Below are 21,604 nucleotides of genomic sequence, written 5' to 3' on the forward strand. Positions count from 1 at the left end.
CCCAGGAAGAAGTGGCACCTGCCTTCCAAGTGGCTGTCAGCTGAGGGTCAGATGAGGGAGCCTGGTGATGGGAGCAGACTCCCTTCCTTCCTGTCTCCCTAGCAGTCCAGCTGGCCTGGCCACTGCTCCTCACCCCGCCAACAACAGTGAGGGGGCAGGGCACCACCCACAGGCTGACAGTTGTCCAGAGCCTGGTCCCTTGCCCCAAATGTTAGAGGAGATGGTGGCCAGCTTGGGCCCCTGGAGGGACAGTGAGAGCCAGACCAAGGACCCGAGGCACCTGAGTCCTTGTTTCTCTCCACCTGGGTTTTTTTTTTTTCTTTCTTTCTTTCTCTCTCTTGCCACGTGGACTTCTCTGTCAGTCTCCTTTTAAAGATATTTCTGTGGTTTTACACTTGGACATCTGCAGTTACCTTTGTTCGAAAGCAATTAAGTTCCAGCCCTCACAGCTCCAGTGAAAGCACGCCCTTCGCATCTTTTTCTTTTTAACAAGCAAAGCCTTCTCGAAAAGGTAGGATCACTGTGGATATACCTGGAACATGCTGAGTTTACAAACTGCACTGCTTGAAGCTATTTTTTTCAATCTTTCATCCATGTATCCTCACACCCGAAGCGTGGGAAAGGTCAGGATTTTGTTTCTCTTTTATGTTGAAAACCCGCCTTTTCTGTTTGAGTTTTTGTACTTTCCCAGTGCATGAAAAATTATAGTTTCCTGCTATGGATGGTATTGTCATGGTTTTATAGAAAGCAGGTACAGCCAGATTATATTCCAGACGCAGGTATCTGAGGTCCCAGGCCACAGTTTCCTGACACATTTGCTAATATCATTGGAAACGCAAAGAAAGAATTCAACATTGATGATATAATTGTTTGTTATTGTGCAATAATGTGAATATAACTGTCAGTGAAGCTCATCATTTGTGTGGTAAACACAAGGCTATATATGCATATATATGTATATACACACACACATGTATATGTATATATATTCACATTCTTACAAAATGAAGAAACTTCGAGAGCGGAAATGTATTACCCTTGCAGTCAGTTGTGGTGTTACTTAACGTATACTGTGTCCAAACAAGCTGGATATTCTGTCAGTCAAAATAGAAGCTGTAGATGTTTACATTGTTTACAGATGTCAAAATTTACAGAGTTTACGCATACACTGAGGAACTGACCTACAAATTTGTGATGGCAAAGCTGATGTTAAATTTTTACAAAGTACTTCAGCTGGATAGCACGCACTTTCTCTTACTGTTTGTTAGGGTTTGAATTGTGTCCTCCAAAATTGTGTGTTGTAAATCCTAACCCCTAACCTGTGGTTATAATCCCACTGGAAATGGGTTTCCTTTGTTGTGATAATCAGACAGTATTAGTGTGGGACGTGTTTGAAGTCATTGTCTCTTGAGGAATAAAAGAGCAGATTAGACATAGAGAAGCACAGAGAGATGGAGGAAAACAGATACCACGCCACATGAAGATCGCCACGGAGCCAGGGATCAAGGGCCTTTCCCCAGAGCTGACAGAGAGAGAAAGTCTTCCCCTAGAGCCAGCACCCTGCATTTGAACTTCCAGCCTCCTAACTGTGAGAAAATAAATTTCTGTTTTTTAAAGCCATCCACTTGTGGTATTTCTATTACGTTGTTGTTGTTGTTAGGGGCCATTGTGTTGGTTCTGAATCATAGCGACCCCATGTACAACAGAAGGAAACTCTGTCCAGTCCTGCACCATCCTCACAATGGTGGTTATGCTTGAGCCCATTGTTGCAGCCACTGTGTCAAGCCATCTCCTTGAGGGTCTTCCTCTTTTTTCACGACCCTCTACTGTAAAGGTTGGGTTCAAACCACCAACCTTTAGGTTCAAACTGCTTACAACACCCAGGAACCTAATCTTGACCATTAAACCTGTTAACCCATTGCCTTCAAGTTGATTCTGACTCATAGTGACCCTGAGGGACAGAGTAGAACTGCTCCCATAGGGTTTCCAAGGCTGTAATCTTTTCAGAAGCAGACTGCCACATCTTTCTCCCTTGGAGTGGGTGGTAGGCTCGAACCACTGACCTTTTGGTTAGTAGCCAAGCAGGGCTTCTTCTCTCAACCATCAGGCATCCCAAATTTAACAAGACCAGGACGGATGCTGACTGCCCCTCCACTCGCATCCATGCCTGCTTCTCCCCCAGTTTGCTTCATCCCACCACTCAGCACCTGGTTCTGGGGAGGCCTTGCCAGATCCCCCAGTTGGATCACTGCCCCCTCAGGACCCTTCCTTGGCCCTGGGGCCTCACATCTCCAGAGCACAGGAGCGTGGGTGTTAGGGCTGGCTGCTGATCCGCACCTGGTCTTCAGGTAGAATGCCTGCTCTAGGGCAGACATAGGACTGCCGTCATCCTTGCACCCCCAAGCCCCAGAAGACTGCTTGACCCAGGAAGAGCATTAGGGAGACATCAGATAAACGAAAAGGCGGAATCCTAATCAAGCTGACAGCTGGCTGACTTTGGGGACAGTAAAAATAAAGGCAATGTTGTTGGAAATACACTATTTTGACTATTTCAGTTCTGAGGACCAGACCCCATACTTTTTTTTTTGGCCCCATAACCAAACAAAACCAAACTCGTTGCCATTGAGTCAATTCTGACTCATAGTGACCCTGTAGGACAGAGTAGCACTGCCCCATAGTTCTCAGAATTTAATAAGTGCACAAAAAATGTGGATTAAATATAAATTGTTAACATTTGATATAGATCTCATTTAACTAATTATCTCGAGGGTTGTGTTTGTGCTGATTCATGTCCATGCTCACGGGGTAGCTTGTGTGAGGCCTTTGGGGGAAATGGCCAGGTGTTGGCCTCACTGGGCTGTCATAAAGGGACTCCCGGAGTTGGGAGGGGTCTGGAATTCGTCAAGTCCAGTGCCCTCTGCTGGTCACACTGGGCAAACCGCTGCCGCTCTGCTAGGCGCTCACAGGCTTGGTGTCTAATACAAGGAGCAGCCCTGAGGGCACTGTGGTTAAGAGCTCAGCTGCTAACCAAAAGGTAGGCGGTTTGGATCCACCAGCCGCTCCTTGGGAACCCTATGAAGCAGTTCTACTCTGTCCTATAGGGTCTCTAGGAGTCGGAATTGACTGGACGGCAACAAGTTTGGTTTGGTTTTCGGTTTGATGGCGCAGTTGTTAAGCACTCAACTGTTAACCAAAAGGCTGGCAGTTCAAACCCACCAGCCATTCCCTGGGAGAAAATATCTGGCGATCTGCTCTCATAAAGACTGTTGTTGTTAGGTGTCGTCGGTCAGTTTATAGCAACCTCACGTACAACAGAACGAAACACTGCTGGGTCCTGAGCCACCCTCACGACAGCAGCTATCTTTGAGCCACTGTGTCAGTCCACCTCATTGAGGGTCTTCCTCTTTTTCACTGATCCTCTGCTTTACCAAGCATGATGTCCTTCTCCAGGGACTGGTCCCTCCTGACATGTCCAAAGTACGTGAGACGAAGTCTCGCCATCATCACTCCTAAGGAGCATTGTGGCTGTAAAGATTACAGCCTTGGGAAACCTATGGGGCAGTCCTACTTTGTCCTGTAGGGTTGCTATGAGTCAGAATTGATTTGACGGCATCTAGCAATGACAGTGTCTCTCCCACAGGTGAGCAGGAGAAAAGTGGGGTGCAGAACTTAAATTCTAGTAAAGAGACCAGACTTAATGGTCTGACTGAGACAGGAGGGATGCCGGAAGACATGGCCCCCGGACTCTCTGTTAGCCCAAAACTAAAACCATTCCCAAAGCCAACTCTTCAGACATAGACTAGACTATAGGACATATAATGATACTCGTGAACAATACATGAGACTAAATGGGCGGCTCCTGTCCAGAGGCAGAAGCGGTAGAGAGGAGGAGTATGCTTTCACATTATAGGGAAAGCAACTGGGATCACATAACGTGTGTATAAATTTTTGTGTGAGAAAATAACTTGAACTGTAAACTTAAAGCACAATAAAAGAAAAGTCAAAGCTGCACCCCTCTGAGCCTGCTCCTCCTTGAAATGAATCTAGGGGGCAACAGAACCCCCACCCCCTCTACCCCCAGGGCGTTGTGAAGATTCAGTGAGATGATGATACATGAAAACAACAGGCAGAGATCTGGGCTCAGAGCTGGTGTTCAGAATAAGTCAGCTCTTACTGCCCTCGCCACTAGCCACTGTCAGCGCTCCGTGGCTGTAGCCTTGAGAGCAGCTTCAGCATGAAGGATTCGAGTGGCACTTTAGAACTAAGACTCTGGCTCCAGCATGTGGGAAAGGCTGGAACAGGGGGAGCCTGCTGGTGGGAGACAGTGGGGACCTGGCGCCATAGTTCAGGTGGGAGATAATAAAGGTGGTACTAACAGGTGTGGTGAGGCATTGTCACCTGGGGATGGCACAGCTTGAACCCCTGACTTAGGACTCACTGGCCGTGTGGCCACAGGAAAGTCACAAAACTCCCTGAGCCTCCGATTCATCAGCGGTCTGTGAGGGCACTTCTGCCTCTCAGGGTTGTTAGTCTGCAAAATGGAAGCACCACACCCATGTGTGTTGCTGTTGATGTTGTTGTCAGCTGCCCTGACTCATGGCAACCCCACACACAACTGGACAAAACGCTGCCTGGTCCTGCCACCCCCACGATCAGTTGTAGATTGGACCGTTGTGATCCGTAGGGTTTTCACTGACTGATTTTCGGAAATAGATCATGAGGTCTTTCTTCCTAGTCTGTCTTAGTCTGGAAGCTCTGCTGAAACCCGTTCAGCATCAGCGCAACACGCAGGCCTCTGCTAACAGACAGGTGGTGGCTGCCCATAAGGTGCCCTGGCCAGGAATTGGACCTGGGTCTCCCATCTGAAGGCGACTTGCTCAACCACTGACCCACGAGGCCCTCCGTGTCATGTTAGGCTCGATAAGATGTTCAACAGATTGTCACAATGTTGCTGGTAGGTGGCAGTCCAGAAGCAACGGTGGGCAGGTTCCTTGGAACCTGCTGTGAAGCACCCTCTTCTGAGCCCCTGTTAGTCTCCCCACCTAAAAAAAAAAACAAAAAACAAAGGGAGATTAATCTGGACAGTGGAGGCTTTTGTAACCTAAGGACAGTTTGTGGAGTTACTAACCTAGGTTGTTCTATTTCAAATGCAGTTATAACTTGTGCCAACGTTTGATTCAATCTGACTCAGATTGACAAACCAGCACACAGAAAAAGCCCCATCCAGACCACCCCGTTTGTCCCCCAGAAAGCTCCAGCACCCTCCCCAACATCCCATGTCCCCTGGATGCCCCCCTCCCAATGCCCTTTACCCCCAAGTCCTCCCCGACATCCCTCAGCCCCAGTGCCCTCCTCAATGTCCTCAGCCCCCGGCATTCCCCCTGATGCCCCATGTCCCCTGGAAAACCCCTTCCTAGCACCCCTCACCCCCACATCCTCCCCAGTGTCTGCCAGCCCCCAGCACCCTCCCCAACATTCCTCAGTCCCTGGCATCCCCCCGACATCCCATGTTCCCTGTAGTCCCCACCTCCCAACATATCCCGCCGCTGGCGTCCCCCGACATCCCACAGTCCTCCATGAAGGGTGGCTGTGGCCGTCGTGGTGACCCCTCTGATCCTGTCCCTGCTTCTTTGTAGGTCCGCCATGGAGCCCCTCTGTCCGCTCCTGCTAGCAGGGTTTAGCTGGCCACTTGCCGGAGCTCTCGAAGACAACCAGACCACCACACACGACAGCAACGGGACCACCATCCCAGGTAAGGACCCCTCACGTCCTTCCCACCTGCCCAAGCTGGCCCCCCACTACCATGGCTAAGCTCTTAGACAGTTCAGGGGGTGCCCAGTGCAGGGTGGGATAAAGGTCGATAAGTTGGGCAATGGAAGGTGTGGCTGGTCTTAGGTGCATTGAGCATCGTGTGCTGTGAAGACAGGCCAGCGACGCGACTCGCTCAGCATTTGAGTGGCGGGAAGCACGGTGTACCAGGGTGGCAGATCCAAGCTCCCGTGCTGAGCGATGGTACCACCCTCACCCCAGCTCCCTGGGCTGTACCTGATTGATACCACCTCAGTCAAACACCAATGAGTAGATGGGGAAATGTAAACACTGGCGTGAGAGTGGATGGTATTAACCCGCAGATTATTGTTAGTACTCCTAGGTGAGCTATTGGTATAGTAATTACATTTGTTTTTTAAAAACACACGTCCTTGCCTTTTAGATATACATATCAAAGTATTTACAAATCAAATGATGTGATATCCAAGAGGACAGCAGGGAGATGGGGTAGGGAGGAACAGAATTGTTCTTGTGTTGATTAGAAAGGGGGTGGCAGATACATACCCTTTACCTGTTGCCATATCACAGTGGCCCCATAGGACAGAAACCTTAGGGTTTCCAAGGCTGTAATCTTTACAGGACCAGGCTGCCACATCTTCCTCCCAAGAAGTGTCTGGTGGGTTCGAAACGCTGACCTTTCGGTGAACAGCTGAGCACTTTAACCACTGTGCCACCAGGGTGCCTTGGCAGATGCATAAGGATTCATTATTCTTTTCTCTTTCTCTTTTCCTATTTTGAAAAAAGTTTTTTTTTTTTTTAAGTCTGAACATTTTAAAGAAAACAGAATACGATGATCCATGCTACGACATGGATAAACCTCACCGACATGCTAGAAAGCCAGACACAAAAGACCACATGTTGTATGAGTCTACTTCTATGTCCAGAAAAGGTAGATCTGTACAGACGGAAGTAGGTTAGCAGTTGCCAGGGGCTGGGGGTAGGAAGGGAAGTGACTGCAGATGAGCACAGGGATTTTACTGGGATGATGGGGACATTGTAACACTGGGTTATGGTGACTGCACACCTCAGCGAATTTCCTTTAAAAATTGTTGGACTGTACGCTTAAAATGGGTGAATTTTACGGTATGTAAATTGTGCGACAATACAATAAATAAAATAGATAGTATAAAATCGAGAAACTAGAGAGAAAAGAAAACAGAAAACGGGAAAGCATGATCTTCAGTCACGCTACTGGGTTCAAATTCTAGACCTACCATTTACTGGCTGGGTCACCGTGGGCAGGTGACTGAACTCTGTGTGCCTCAGCATCCCCACCTGTGACGTGGAGGTAATAATAGTAGCTGCTTCTTGGCAGTGGCGTGAGGATTAACGGAGACTGCAGCACACACAACACTCCCTGGAATGGAGAAAGAGCTCATTAGCATTGGCCGTCACTGCTTCTGTCGGTGGGGAAGTGTGCCCAGGGCGACCAGTCCCTTAGCACCCAGAGAACTGAATCTTCGGCCCGTCTTGTACCCGCTTCTCAGACAGGTGCCTGTAACCTGAGAAGCACAGTGTGGGAGTTCAGGGTTCCTGAGGAGTTGAGGGTTTCCTGGGCAGACTCCATGCCTTCCCCATAGACTTGGATGCCCCTCTGTGGCCACCGGCTCTTTCTGTGGCCTGGGGTAGGAGAAGTCTGTGGCCAGCAAGAGCCAGCCCCTCACTTTGCCCAGGGGCCTTGTCAATAGCCGCTTCTCCCTCATCCCCTCTGTCCTAGTCATCTAGCGCTGCTATAACAGAAATACCACAAGTCGATGGCCTTAACAGACAGAAGTTGATTCTCTTGCAGTCCAGTAGGCTAGAAGTCTGAATTCAGGGCTTAGGCTCCAGGGGAAGGCTTTCTCTCTGTTGGCTCTGGAGGAAGGTCCTTGTCATCAGTCTTGCCTATCCTTTTATCTCTTGATAAAGGGATATGTCCTGATAAGGGTGTTACAATCCCACCCTAATCCTCTTTAACATAAAATTACAATCCCAAAATGGAGGACAACCACATAATACTGGGAATCACGGCCTAACCAAGTTAACACACACATTTTTGGGGGGACATAATTCAATCCACGACCCCCTCTATCCCCCTCTTTCTTCATCCCCCAGCACTCCCGGACAAAACTCCAGACCTTCCCTGACAGTTCGTCCTTGGGCAGCTCAAGGATTAGGGAAAGTAAGTTATCAACTTCCCTCCACAAAGGGCTTGACCAGCTGCTAGACATGGGCACCACTTAGCCTGGGGATCGGGCTCAGTCCCCACCCAGCCGAGGGCTCCCCATTAATCTCCTAGCCCCGGACACATGTCTTACGCATACACCATAGCCTGCTAGAGGAGGGGATTTGTTGCTGACCCAAGGCTCTCCAGCCAGGGGTGAGGCTCTAAGCCTCGCCCCCACCTCCACTTGAACCAACAAACCAGTTGCCATCGAGTTGGCTCTGCCTCATGGTGACCCCATGTGGGTCAGAGTAGAGCAGTGCCCCACAGGGATTGCAATGGCCAATTTTCCAAAAGTAGATTGCCAGGCCTTTCTTCTGGGTGCCTCTGGGTGGACTTGATTCTCTAGCCTTTCAGTTAGCAGCTGAGCGCATTAACCTTTTTCGCTGCCCAGGGATTCCCCTTCCCTTGAACTCCCGGAGAAATCTAAAACCACAGAAGAGAAGGACCAGAAGCCAGCAGCAATATAAGCTGCATTCACCATGCTGCCTCACTGTTAGCCCAGCCTCTCAGGTGCTTGGTCATTGGCGGTGTCCCTGTAGCCCGCACATTTGGACCTTCCCCGAGAGCGGGCTGCATCCCTGTTCCAGGGCACAGAGGGTCTGACGTCCCCTTGCCCTGTGTCTAGGCCCCAAAGGAATGCCCATCAAAAATTCCAGCCAGGAATCCAAGTGGTTGTGTAGGAGCCCCTGACAAACTGCCCCTTGCACCTGCTCATGTCCAGGTGCCATAGAGGCAAAGCAGCACTTACCTGAACCAGGAGGAACGTCCTGCCGGAGACCGCAGACTCCAAGCCGGGTGCTACCCTAGGCTCCATCCAGTGACGTTCTCAATCCACCCCCCAGCCTTTTTATTTTAGAATAACATATTGATTTGTAACAACGCCTAGAACATCTGGTGTTACTTATGGGAACAGAGGATGGCCACATGACCTCATCTCGTGAACCAAATGTGAAACTCACCCCCTGTGTACACTGCTCACTCTTCTGTAGAGCTGCTCACCCCAGTGTACACTTTTCACCCCATGTACACTTCTCACCCCCCTGTACACTTCTCATCTCAGTGTACACTTCTCCTCCCCATGTACACTTCTCAGTCCCATGTACACTGCTCATCCCTGTGTACACTTCTCACCCCGCTGTACACTTCTCACCCCGCTGTACACTTCTCACCCTGCTGTACACTTCTCACCCCCGTGTACACTTCTTATCCCCATGTACACTTCTCACCTCCCATGTACACTTCTCACCCCCCATGTACACTTCTCACTCCTGTGTACACTTCTCAGCCCTATGTACACTTCTCACTCCTGTGTACACTTCTCACTCCTATGTATACTTCTCAGCCCCCATGTACACTTCTCATCCCTGTGTACACTTCTCAGCCCCCTGTACACTTCTCACCCCTGTATATGCTTCTCACCCCCTGTATACTTCTCACTCTCTGTACATTTCTCACTCCATGTATATTTCTTACCCCCCCATGTATACTTCTCACCCCCGTCTACACTTCTCACCTCTGTGTATACTTCTCACCCCCATGTACACTTCTCACCCGCCATGTACACTTCTCACCCCCGTATACACTTCTCGCCCCATGTACACTTCTTATTCCATGTACATTTCTCACTCCATATACACTTCTCACGCCCCATGTGCACTTTCCACCCCCGTGTACACTCCTTACCGCTCATGTACACTTCTCACCCCTCGTGTACACTTCTCACCCTCTCGTACAGATTCTTACCCCCATGTACAGCTTCTGTCCTTGACGTTCTCAGTAACCCTGCTTTCACAGCAGAGAGTGAATAGGTGTGTCTCTGCTTCGAGGCCTCGGATTATCAGGTGTGGACGGGCCTCTGGCCTTGAGCTGTGGAGGGGACCCTCTGTGATTCACAGCATGCTGTGTGTCTCTGCTTCGAGGCCTCGGATTATCAGGTGTGGACGGGCCTCTGGCCTTGAGCTGTGGAGGGGACCCTCTGTGCGGAGTGCCCTTTGAAACCTCACCTGCTCTCTGAAGGAAGTATGAGTATTGCTGGGAACAATGACTCCCCTGTGATCAGCATGCTCTGCTCATGTGCACTACACCCACTCTGGGCGTCCCTCACTCAGCACAGTCATCCCCTAGGACAGATGGGCTATGGGGTCATCCTTTTGTGCCTAAATCCTTGTCCTCCAGTCAGGACAACACGGAGGCTGGGCTGTGCAGCCTTCTGCATGGCCCCTACTTACTGCCTGCACCCGGGCTTGGGGTCTGTGGTCCAGTGCTCCCCTTCCTGACTGAGCCGACCTCACAATACTCCTGGGCCTGCCCACACCTCAGACAGGTCCCACAAGCCCTCAGAACCCCACGATCAGGGGTTCAGTCACTGGCACAGCAGAAGCTGACCCGGCAGCCAACCTCTGTGCAAATGTGGAAGTGGGGGTTTTCCACTGGAGAGGAGGGGAGCCGTTCCACCTCCTCCAGGAAGGCAGCCTTCATGGTACAAAGGGCCTGTGTGGGGAGGGTAAGCACCAGCCTGGAGCGGGCTGTGCTCTGCTCTGCTGAGGGTCAACTCCTGTCAGGATGTCAGCTTTTCACAGGTGTCAGCTCTTTCCAGGTATCAGCTCTGCCTGGGTGTCAGCTCTGCCGGGTGTCCACTCTGACTGACTCTCCGCTCTGCCCCGGGGGTTAGCTCTGCCCTGCAGTTAGCTGTGCCTGGGATATCAGCGCCCTGGCAGGCAGGGAAGGGCTGCTTCATGGAGTTGCAGGTAGGGGAGTCTCTGGTGGTCTGCTCCCCTAGGAAGCTGTGCAGTGGCTGGGCAGTCCCAGAGACCGGGCAGTGGAGCAGGAGGGGTGGGCAACCACCCTCTGCCACTCAGCCTCTCCCTGACCAGGGTTTGCCTGGAGCCCAGAACCAACCACTCTGGGTCAGAGCCACCGTCACACGGCCAGGGGATGCTGCAGGGACACCAGGTGCCTAGCCCTCAGTGCGCTAGCCAGATGGAGGCATGGCACTACCTGGAGTGAGGGTGGGCAGAAATTTAGACACACCCATTAAACAGGTGTAGGGTGCCCACACCCGTGGCAGGGGCACCCTCATCATGGACCGACAAGTCCTCAGTGCATTGTACATCTGGTGTCACGTGATCAGCACCCTTGTGGGCATTTACAAGAATACATGCTCTGATCGTGTACAGGGTGCCAGAGCCAGTGTGAGGCCGGGCGTAGAGGGACGCTCCAGGGAGAAGCCAGCCCCACCTCTGGGGGTGACAGCCTAGGGGGCAGTGAGGGGGCACACCAGCCATGGCCTTTAGAAGATACTTCAGGCTCGCAGGGTACAGGGAACTGGAAGAGGTGGACCCACAGCGAGGTCAGGCCTGCTTCCAGCCTGCCATGGGCCAGAGCCGCAGGGTGTCCCACACGTCCCCTCCTCTGTCTCCTCCTTAGGCGGAGAGGCAGGCGTGGCAGAGACTCGGGGTCTGGGAGAATAGGCCCCCACTCATGGCAGGGTCTGGGAGCTTATCCCAGCCCTCGGCCTTGGTCCCCCATCTCTGTCAACAGCCACTACAAAAGCTGCTCCCTTGTTACGTCCCAGGGCTTGTGTGGACACCTTGGACCAGGAGCGTGGAAAGGCTTAGAAGTGGGGTCCTGGTGTCGGGAAGAAGGGTGATGGGGGCTGCTTTGTAAACTGTGAAGTGGAGTCCTGGTGTCAGGAAGAAGGGCTGATTGGGGGGCTGCTTTGTAAACTGTGAAGTAGGGTCCTGGTATCAGGAAAAAGGGGGATGGGGGCTGCTTTGTAAACTGAAGAGAGGTCCTGGCATCAGGAAGAAGGGTGATGGGGTGAACTGCAAACTGTAAAGTGTGGTTCTGGTGCCAGGAAGAAGGGCTAACAGGGGGCCACTCTGCAGACTGTGCAGTGCAGTCTGTGTTGGGACTCCTCCTTTGTCCATACCCCACCCAAGTCATGCTCCATCTCCGGGCTCCCCTTTCTGCCCCCCAGGCCCTCCAGACCCTGGTGCCTCCCAGCCGCTGCTTGCCTGGCTGCTGCTGCCTCTGCTGCTCATCTTGGGGCTGGTCCTCCTGGCCACCGCCTACTTCTTCAGGTAGGAGTGTCCCAGAGACTTGCCCCGACAGGCTGAGAGGAAGTGAGCCACTTGGCAGCAGGCGGAAGGGCGGGCGGGCTGTGAGGGGAAGTGGTGTGGCCAGGCCGAGGAGCCGCTGCTTAGCCATGAGCGGCAGGAAGAGCTTCTCCAGGCTTACCTGGTGGGTACATGTGCCCTGGCCTGGGCTCGCCTGGTGGGTACCTGCGCCCAGGCCCCGGCTGCCTGAGAACCTAGACTTGCTGACAGCTAACCATTCTTGTGCTTCCAAGGTTCCGGAAGCAGCGGAAGGTGGTGGTCAGTGCCAACGACAAGAAGATACCCAACGGCATCCTAGAGGAGCAAGGTGCGGTCACTCGGGCTGGGCACGGGCGGGAGGCACGCTTCCTCAGGCAGGGCACATTTCCTGTCATTGCTGGATGTTTTAAAATCAATTTCACATTCCTCCAGCTTTGCAACTTTTACCTCATTTTACCTGGTGTTATGCCGTCATTTGTTTATAACCAAGAACTTCACCCTTTTATAACGTCACCTCAAGGGTCCTTTTCTCTACGGTGTGAAACAAGTTAGAGCTGTTTTCGTTCGTGGCCTCTCTAGAGAGCCTGTTCATATCCTGTTGTTTTCAGGGAGTTACGGCATATAGCATTTTTTCAGCAAACGCTTTAAACTCGTCCTGAAACAAGACGGTCCAGATTGTAATCTCAAGCACTAAGCTAAAATCCGCACAGTTTTAAGGTCAAAGTAAAAGAAGGACATTGGCTCTGTTAAAGAGTTTACCATTAGCATCTGCGGGAGGCCCTGGGTGGCGAAAATGATTAAGCACTTGGTTACTAACCAAAAGTTTGGAGGTTCGAGTCCACCCAGAGGCATCTCAGAAGAAAGGCCTGGAGGCCTGCTTCCCAAAAACCAGCCATTGAAAACCCTGTGGAGCCCAGTTCTACTCTGACACACATGTGGTCACCCTGAGCTGGAATCAACTCCGCAGCAACTGCTTAGAGTTGGTGGGGGCATCTCCACCTTTTCTTTCGGTGTCTCAGGTGGGTTACTGCCTTGTAAATGCTACTCCCAGGGGCACGTTTTTTGTTCTCATACACTGAGGTGGCTGACGAAGGTGTGTAAGGCAGACACTTAAAAGTACCCATTTACACCAGCGACCACAACTTCCTGGAATCAGCCTCCTACTGAACAATGCAGTGGGGACAAATAGAATTTCAAAACTGACCCCAAGATAAAGAGCACACCAGCAACAAAGGACATGGCCCAGACACACGTTGGCACAGACCAACACAGAGTGGGCTGCGCAGCACTTGGGGGACCATGACAGCTTTCTGTGACAGTGCCCCTCCAGTGCCACCTCCCTACCTTACCCTGTCCCCTCCTGCCTCCCTGCCCTGAGCACAGAGGGAAACAGATGTGACTGGGGAATAGCAGAGACCCCAGCTGCACTCATCGTCTATCTCCAGCCAGTAGCTCAGTCGGTGAAGTGTTTGGTTATTTCTAAGAAGTCTCCACAGCTGTGCCCTCTCCACAGGTTTTCAGTGGCTGATTATTTGGAAATAGATTGCCAGGCCTTTCTTCCAAGGCACTTCTGGGTAGACTTGAACCTCCAATCTTTCAGTTAGCAGACCCAGCAGGTGGGAGTACGCCTGTCTGCAGGTGTGACAGCAACGTGGGCACCTTGACCTTGTCGAGGACATCAGCTTCTTGCCCAGGAAGAAGATACATGCTGGGTCTTTGCTTCTTGTCTCTCAGCCTGACATTGTGGAAGCAGTTTGTCCAGGGACACCCTTGGAGCCCCATCCTTCTCCTTTTCAGCACCTGCACCCACTCCCGAACAAGGACAGCTTCTCTTTATTTTCTGGGAGCTCAGTGGATCTTAGTGACCTGAGGGGGACTTGCATCCTAACTGATCCTTAGTCTGCTTCGAGCTTTCACCGAAACCCAAAAACCCACTGCCATCGAGTTGATTCCGACTCATAGCAACCCTATAGGACAGAGCAGAACTGCCTCATAGAGTTTCCAAGGAGCGCCTGGTGGGTTTGAACTGCCAACCTTTTGGTTAGCAGATGTAGCTCTTAACCACTGAGCCACGAAGGTCTCCTGGAAACCTGTGATGAAGTCAGTTACTGAGGAGTGGGCTCTGACGTATGGTGACCCCGTGTGTGCCACAGCAGAACTGCTCCATAGGGTTTCTTTTCTTTTCTTTCCTTTTGATTGTCCAAATAATTTTAAGCTAATCTGGACCAGACTGTGGAGAAGGTCCTGAGGGAAACAGTGCAGCAACACTGCTTTCTCACAGAGAAGTAAAATAGATCTTTTTTGTTGTTGTTGCTGAATAATAGTCTTTTTTTTTTTTTTAACATTTTATTGTGCTTTAGGTGAAATTTTACACAGCCAATTAGTTTTCCATTCAGTAATTCACACACAAGTTTTTCCATGAGGTTGGTTGCAGTCCCCACAATGTGTCAGCACTCTCCCCGTTTCCACCCTGGGCTCCCCGTTTCCATTCGTCTGGTTCCTCTGCCCCTCCCTGCCTTCTCATCTTTGCTTTTGGGCAAATGTTGCCCTTTTGGTCTCATGTAGTTGATTGTCCTAAGAGCACATACCTCACGGGTGTTATTGTTTATTTCATATGGCAATCTATTATTTGGCTGAAAGGTGCCCTCCAGGAGTAGTTTCAGTTCCAAGTTAGAAGGTTGTCTCTTAGGGCAGTAATCTCAGAGGTTCCTCCAGCCTCTATCGGACCAGTAAGTCTGGTCTTTTTATGAATTTACATTTTGTTCTACATTTTTTACCCACTCTAACCAGAACTTTCTATCGTGTTCCTGATCAGAGTGGTCACTAATGGTAGCTGGGCACCATCTAGCTCTTCTCGTCTCAGGTTAGAGGAGGTTGCAGTTCACGTGGACCATTAGTCCTTTGAACTAACTGCTTCCTTGAGTCTTCAGTTCTCTTCATTCCCCTTTGCTGCAGGCAGGAAGAGACCAATAGTTATGTCTTAGATGGTCACTCACAAGCTTTTTTAAGATCCCAAATGCTACTCACCAAACTAGGCTGTAGAACATTATCTTTGTGAACTGTGGTGTGCCACTTGACCTAAATGCCCCCCAAGACTATGGCCCTTAGCCTTCAGGCCCAGTAGCTCAGTCTGTGAGGTGTTGGATTATATCTAAGAAGTTTCCACAACTGTGCCCCCTCCATAGGTTTTCAATGGCTGATTATTTGAAAATAAACTGCCAGACCTTTCTTCCAAGGCATTTTTGGGTAGACTCGAACCTCCAACCTTCCAGTTGGCAGCTGAGCGTGTTAACCAGGGATACCCACTGTAATTGTTGTTGTCATTAGTTGCTGTCGAGTTGATTCTGACTCATGGTGACCCCATGTATGCAGAGTAGACCTGGGCTGTATAGGGTTCTCAGTCTGTGACCATGACCTTTTGGAAGCAGATCACCATGACTTTCTTCCAAGGCATCTCTGGGTGGGTTTGAACCACCAACCTTTCAGCTAGCAGTCAAGTGCTTAACAGTTTGTGCCACCCAGAGAACCCACATATCATTAGCTCTTCTCTATTTCCAAGGTGGCACAGTGGTTAAGGGCTTGGCTGCCAACCAACAGGTTGGCAGTTCGAATCCATCAGCCACTCCTTGGAAACCCTCTGTTCTTATAGGGTTGCCACAATGAGTCGGAATCATCTCAACAGGAATGGGTTTGGTTCTGGGCTTTCTATTTCCAAAACTGGAAGCCTGTGCTGGTGCTTGTAGCTGCCTTCACTTATCTCTGGAAGGGGCAGGTGGAGGGACGGAGAGCAGGGTGGGCAGATAAGGAGACTGGGGTTGGTGAAAGCAGGCAGCATAGGTCAGAGGACACCTGTGGCTAGGTGCATCACGAGAGGTGGGGATCAGGACTCAGCTGCTCCCAGCTGTTTAGCTCCGGGCTGCATATTTGACCCGAGTGTCCCTCACTGCAGCATGTCATTTCTTCTGGAATGTCATTCTGGTTCATGAGTCACTCACCTGGCAATGTGGCTAAGCGGCCCCCATGTCTCTGGTCCACAGAGCAGCAGAGAGTGATGCTGCTGAGCAGGTCCCCCTCGGGGCCCAAGAAGTACTTCCCCATCCCCGTGGGCCACCTGGAGGAGGAGATCCGTGTGCGCTCGGCCGACGACTGCAAGCGCTTCCGTGAGGAGTTTAACGTGAGTGTGGGGGACCCCTGTGTTGTCGTGGGGGGACCTGCCAAATACAAAGTCCATGATAGCTCATCCCAGAGACTCAGAACCCTGCCTCAGTTGCCTCAACGTCCCAAAGCGGGAGTCCGAGGAGGCCTGGTATCTGCCGAGTGCCCCTTCCTGAGCCCCCAGTTGAGTCAGTTTCTCGGGGACACACTGTGAGGCCATGTTCTGAAATGGATGTGACGGGAACACAGTCCTCTAGACAGTGTGGAGAAGGGGCAAAGTGCATTGTGAACCCCCAGGCAGAGAGCAATGGAGCCCCCAAACTTCCTCCGATGGGTTCCTGGGGACCTAACTGGAGTGGGGGGGGGTCATTCCTCCTCTGCACCCCCATCCCGGCATCCATAGACCAGTCGTGTGGGTGGCCTGGAGGGACCACAGCACTGGGTGGACAGCAGCTTGATGTCTGCTCAACATGGTATAAGCACGAGGCCTCACTAGCTTTCACCCTGCTGCTCTGTGGTGGTTCTGCCCTCACTTGAGCGATGGAGCAGCTGATAGCACAGATCTAGCCAACCGGTGTGCTCCCCTACTACCAACCTGAGTCTCTTCACTCTCACCAAAAATGTCACCAAATATACAAATGTACACTAATGACACCTCCCCATGTGGATGTCCGGTGAATTGTGAATCTGTTATCTGTGTGTATGAGTCTGTTATATGTATTATAAGTACATTTTTTTAATACATATAACGGCCAGGAAGCTGTCTTCCATATTTCTTGGCATAGACGAGTGAGCACCTCCAGTGCTGCATCCGTTTGTTGAAACATCTCAATTGATATTCCATCAATTCCTGGAGCCTTGTTTTTCCTGAACGCCTTCAGAGCAGCTTGGACTTCTTCCTTCAGTACCATCGGTTCCTGATCATATGCCACCTCTTGAAATGGTTGAACATCAACTAATTCTTTTTGGTATAGTGATTCTGTGTATTCCTTCCATCTTCTTTTGATGCTTCCTGCATCATCTAATATTTTCCTCATAGAATCCTTTACTACTGCAACTCGAGGCTTGAATTTTTTCTTCAGTTATTTCAGCTTGAGAAACGCCGAGTGTTTTCTTCTCTTTTGGTTTTCCATCTCCAGCTCTTTGCACATGTCGTTATAGTACTTTGTCTTCTTGAGCCACCCTTTGAAATCTTCTGTTAACTTCTTTTACTTCATCAATTCTTCCTTTTGCTTTAGCTGCTCAACGTTTGAGAGCAAGTTTCAGAGCCTCCTCCAATATCCATCTTGGTGTTTTCTTTCTTTCCTCTCTTTTCAATGACCTCTCGCTTTCTTCCTGTATGATGTCCTTGATGTCATTCCACATAACTAAGGTGCGCCTGACCCAAGCCATGGTATTTTCAATCACATCATATGCATGTGAAAGCTGGACAATGAATAAGGAAGACCAAAGAAGAATTGATGCCTTTGAATTGTGGTGTTGGCAAAGAATATTGAATATACCATGGACTGCCAGAAGAACGAACAAATCTTTCTTGGAAGAAGTACAACCAGAATGCTCCTTAGAAGCAAGGATGGCGAGACTGCGTCTTACATACTTTTGACATGTTGTCAGGAGGGATCAGTCTCTGGAGAAGGACATCATGCTTGGCAAAGTACAGGGTCAGGAGAAAAGAGGAAGACCCTCAATGAGATGGATTGACACAGTGGCTGCAACAATGAGCTCAAGCATAACAACGATTGTAAGGATGGGCTCAGGACCGGGCAGCGTTTCGTTCTATTGTGCATAGGGTCGCTGTGAGTCGGAACCAACTTGACGGCACCTAACAACAACAAAAACATACATATAACGGAGCCCTGGTGGCAAAGTGGTTAAGAGTTCAGGCTGCTAACCAAAAAGTTTGCCATTCAAATCCACCAGCCACTCCTTGGAAACCCTACAAGGCAGTTCTACTCTGTCCTATAGGGTCACTATGACTCAGGATCGACTCGATGGCAACGGGTTTTTTACATATAACAGATTTACAATTCACAGGACATCAGATAAAAATTTATCTATGTATATATGTGGAAAGAGAGTGGTCTCCTATCTGCTGTCCAGGGCTTATTGAGGATAGTGTTTTGTTTTTGCTTTTGTGTTTAGTAATTTTTACATGCAGAATTCAGTGGCATTGATTACATCATTCATGGTGTCCAGCCATGAAATGGTGTCCATTTCTGAATTTTTCCACCGCCACTAACATAAACTTGGGGCTCCCTAAGCAATAACTTCCCCTTTCCCCTGCTAACTACTAACACGCTTCGGCTTCTCTATATTTGCTTATTTCATGTAAATGGGATGTCTTTGTCATCTAGTGCTGCCATAACAGAAATACCACCAGTGGATGGCTTTAACAAAGAGAAATTTATTTCCTCACGGTAAAGTAGGCTAAAAGCCCGAATTCAAGGTGTCAGCTCCGGGGGAAGGCTTTCTCTCTCTGTTGTCTCTGGAAGTAGGTCCTTGTCGTCAATCTTCCCCTGGTCAAGGAGCTTCTCAGGTGCAGGGACCCCAGGTGGTATGAGGTCCCCCTGTTTCTCTGCTCGCTTCTCTCTTTTATATCTCAAGAGATTGCCTCAAGACACAATCCAGTCTTATAGATTGAGTCCTGCCTCACTAACACAACTGCTGCCCATTCTCCCTCATTAACATCATAGAGGCAGGACTTACAACATATAGGAAAAGCACACAATACCGGGAATCAGGGCCCAGCCCAACTGATAACACATTTTGGGGGGGCGCATAATTCAATCCATGACATGGGATCGTACAGTATTTGTTCTTTTATGCCTGACTTATTTCATTCAGCATAATGTGTTCAAGGTTCACACATGTCGCAGCATGTATGAGAACTCTTTTTCTCTTTATGGCTGAGTAACGCTCCCTTATGCATGGAGAGACCTCATTGTGTTTAGCCTTTCATGGAATGCTGTTGGAGTTTTGCTTCCCACATCTCCGTCTTTTTGCCACTTGCTGAGTGTGGAGCTTGAAGGAGGACAGGGTTTCTGGCCGGAGAACTGGCCTTTGCCAGGCTCTGCTTCCTGCCCCAAGCCTGGGTACTTCAGTTCACCCCTCTGAACCCCGTGTCATCATCTGTGAAGTGAGGATGGAGTCGGTGCCTGTCTTAGACCTCTTCAGCAGCAATGCCTGTGTGATTAGCACACCTAAAGACTGCGAAAGGTGCCTTGGTGGCACGGTGGTTAAAGTGCTCAGCTGCTAACCGAGACGTTGGCAATTTGAACCCACCAGTGGCTCCGTGGGAAAAAGATGTGGCAGTCTGTTTCCATAAAGAGTCCAGCCTTGGAAACCCTATGGGGCACTTCTGCTCCATCCTGTGCAGTTGCTTTGAGTTGGAATCGAGCCAATGGCAGTGGGTTTTAAAGAAGGTGAGGGTCTGGCCATGGACACGTGGCTTTTCACACGGAAGCACCTGTAGGCACGGAAAGATGATAGCACATTTAAATTGCATTTTGGTTATTTTTTAGCACAAGCCTCAATCTGCCTTTATGTTTCTTCCTTTTTGTTGTTTCCAAATGGGTTCCCTTTTTGTTGAAAGGTTAGGTCATACAGAGAGCGCTCCATGCAGTTCTGTTTTGCAATCTCTCAGCCTGACTACGGAAGTCTGAATTCTCCATTTTCACAATGACCACCCAAAAGTGTGGCTGGAAGCGCTCCCGCCCCTCTGGCGCTGTTTTCCCTTGTTCTTTGTGTCTCCGTGTAGGGGGCGGGCTTGCTGGTACAGGGCTCTGAGCCAGACTTGCTGGCTCTGCAACATCACAGAGGTGAGGGAAACCTCACAGGTGGGGCCGGCCAGCCAGCGTGAGGCAGGTCACGCACTTGCCTGGAGTGCAAAGTTTAAGGGGCACCCAAAAACTTAGTGGAAAAAAAGGTTAAATTGCTCTTATTATAACATTTAAAAATACCAAAATTAGTGAAATCCTCAAAAGGTTAAAAATAGAAATACCATATGACCCAGCAATCTCACTCCTTGGTATTTACCCAGAAGAGCTGGAAGCAAGGATTGAAACAGAGACTTGTACACCGATGTTCATTGCAGTGCTATTCACAATAGCTAAAAGGCGGGAACAGCCCAGTGCCCATCAACAGATGAATGGGTCAACAAAATGCGGTATATATATACAATTCAGTATTATTCAGCCATAAAGAGAAATGAAGTCCTGATACACGGTACCACATAGATGAGCCTGGAAAACACCGTGCTGAGTGAAAGTTAGCCATTAAAGAGCAAATATTGTTTGACCTCACTTGCATGAAATACCTACAACAGGCAGATGTATAGGCGCAGAATTACACTAGAGGTTACCAGGGGCCGGGGGTAAGGCCAATGGGAGTTATTTAAAAAATAATAATGCAAACAACCCATGACAAACAAAATAGCAAAGTGGTACATAAAACAGGATCAGTACCCCTGATTTTTCCTGCTGCCTCGGGCTCTAATACAGCTTGTCACGATATTGTTATGGATTCTGTCCTTATTTACAAGTTTGATATTTTGGTCATCATGGATTTTTTTTTTTTTCATTAGTTTTGACTTTTTAAAATATTACTTTGCTTAACTAGTAAACAATGTCTGCCTTGAGCATTGTGCTTTTTTAAAGAACCATCTATGTGGGATCAAACTGACAACTCAAAAGGTTAGGTAGGAAGCTTAGGGGGCAGTGAGTTTATGTTAATGAGGGAGGAACAACTCAGAAAAGGAGTGAGAATGGCTGTACAGCTTGAAGAATATAATCAATGTCAGTGAATTGTACATGTAGAAATTGTAAAAATAAAAACAAACATGTATTTATGGACCCCTGGTGGCGAAGTGGTTAAGATCTCGGGCTGCTAACCAAACGGTCAGCAGTTCGAATCCACCAGTTGCTCCTTGGAAGCCCTATAGGGCAGTTCTACTCTGTCCTATGGGGTTGCTATGAGTTGGAATCGACTCAACGGCACACAACAGCGAGATATATATATATACTTAGCTTAAAAATGTTATCATAAATTTTGCACCCCGGTGAGTGCCTCACTCATCCCCCGACCCCGTCCCAACCCTACCATTGAGCTATCTTCTCTGGTGACCATCCAAGGCCTCCCTGCCCACTGACAGGGTGGGGTTATGGGTAGGGGCGAGAACAGTGAACTCAGAGTCAAGAGGGTGGAGCCTGGCCCTGGCTCGGGGGACCCTGGGTACCTGCTTGTCACTCTGCACCCCAGTTTTCTCCTCTATGAAGTGAGGCCCCTCCCAGCACCCCACTTGAGTGGCACCCCCCCTCCA

At 49.8% G+C, this 21,604-nt stretch overlaps 1 protein-coding gene across 5 annotated transcripts in view; it reads left to right on the plus strand.

Annotated features, from left to right (window-relative positions):
• PTPRE (protein tyrosine phosphatase receptor type E) overlaps positions 1–21,604 on the plus strand; it is a 169,409-nt gene that overhangs the window by 106,150 nt on the left and 41,655 nt on the right. For 4 of the 5 annotated variants that reach the window (XM_049854853.1, XM_049854852.1, XM_049854854.1 and 1 more), the window contains 4 exons: positions 5,637–5,752; positions 12,015–12,117; positions 12,387–12,460; positions 16,170–16,306. In XM_049854853.1, coding sequence (XP_049710810.1) covers positions 5,644–5,752; positions 12,015–12,117; positions 12,387–12,460; positions 16,170–16,306 — 423 coding nt within the window. In that variant the 5' untranslated portion in view covers positions 5,637–5,643. Of the gene's footprint in view, positions 1–5,636; positions 5,753–12,014; positions 12,118–12,190; positions 12,278–12,386; positions 12,461–16,169; positions 16,307–21,604 lie in introns of those variants that run through there. The other variant, XM_049854856.1, reaches the window with a different exon arrangement.

The sequence above is a fragment of the Elephas maximus genome, chromosome 16, assembly GCF_024166365.1.
Source record: "Elephas maximus indicus isolate mEleMax1 chromosome 16, mEleMax1 primary haplotype, whole genome shotgun sequence".
NCBI lineage: Eukaryota > Metazoa > Chordata > Mammalia > Proboscidea > Elephantidae > Elephas > Elephas maximus.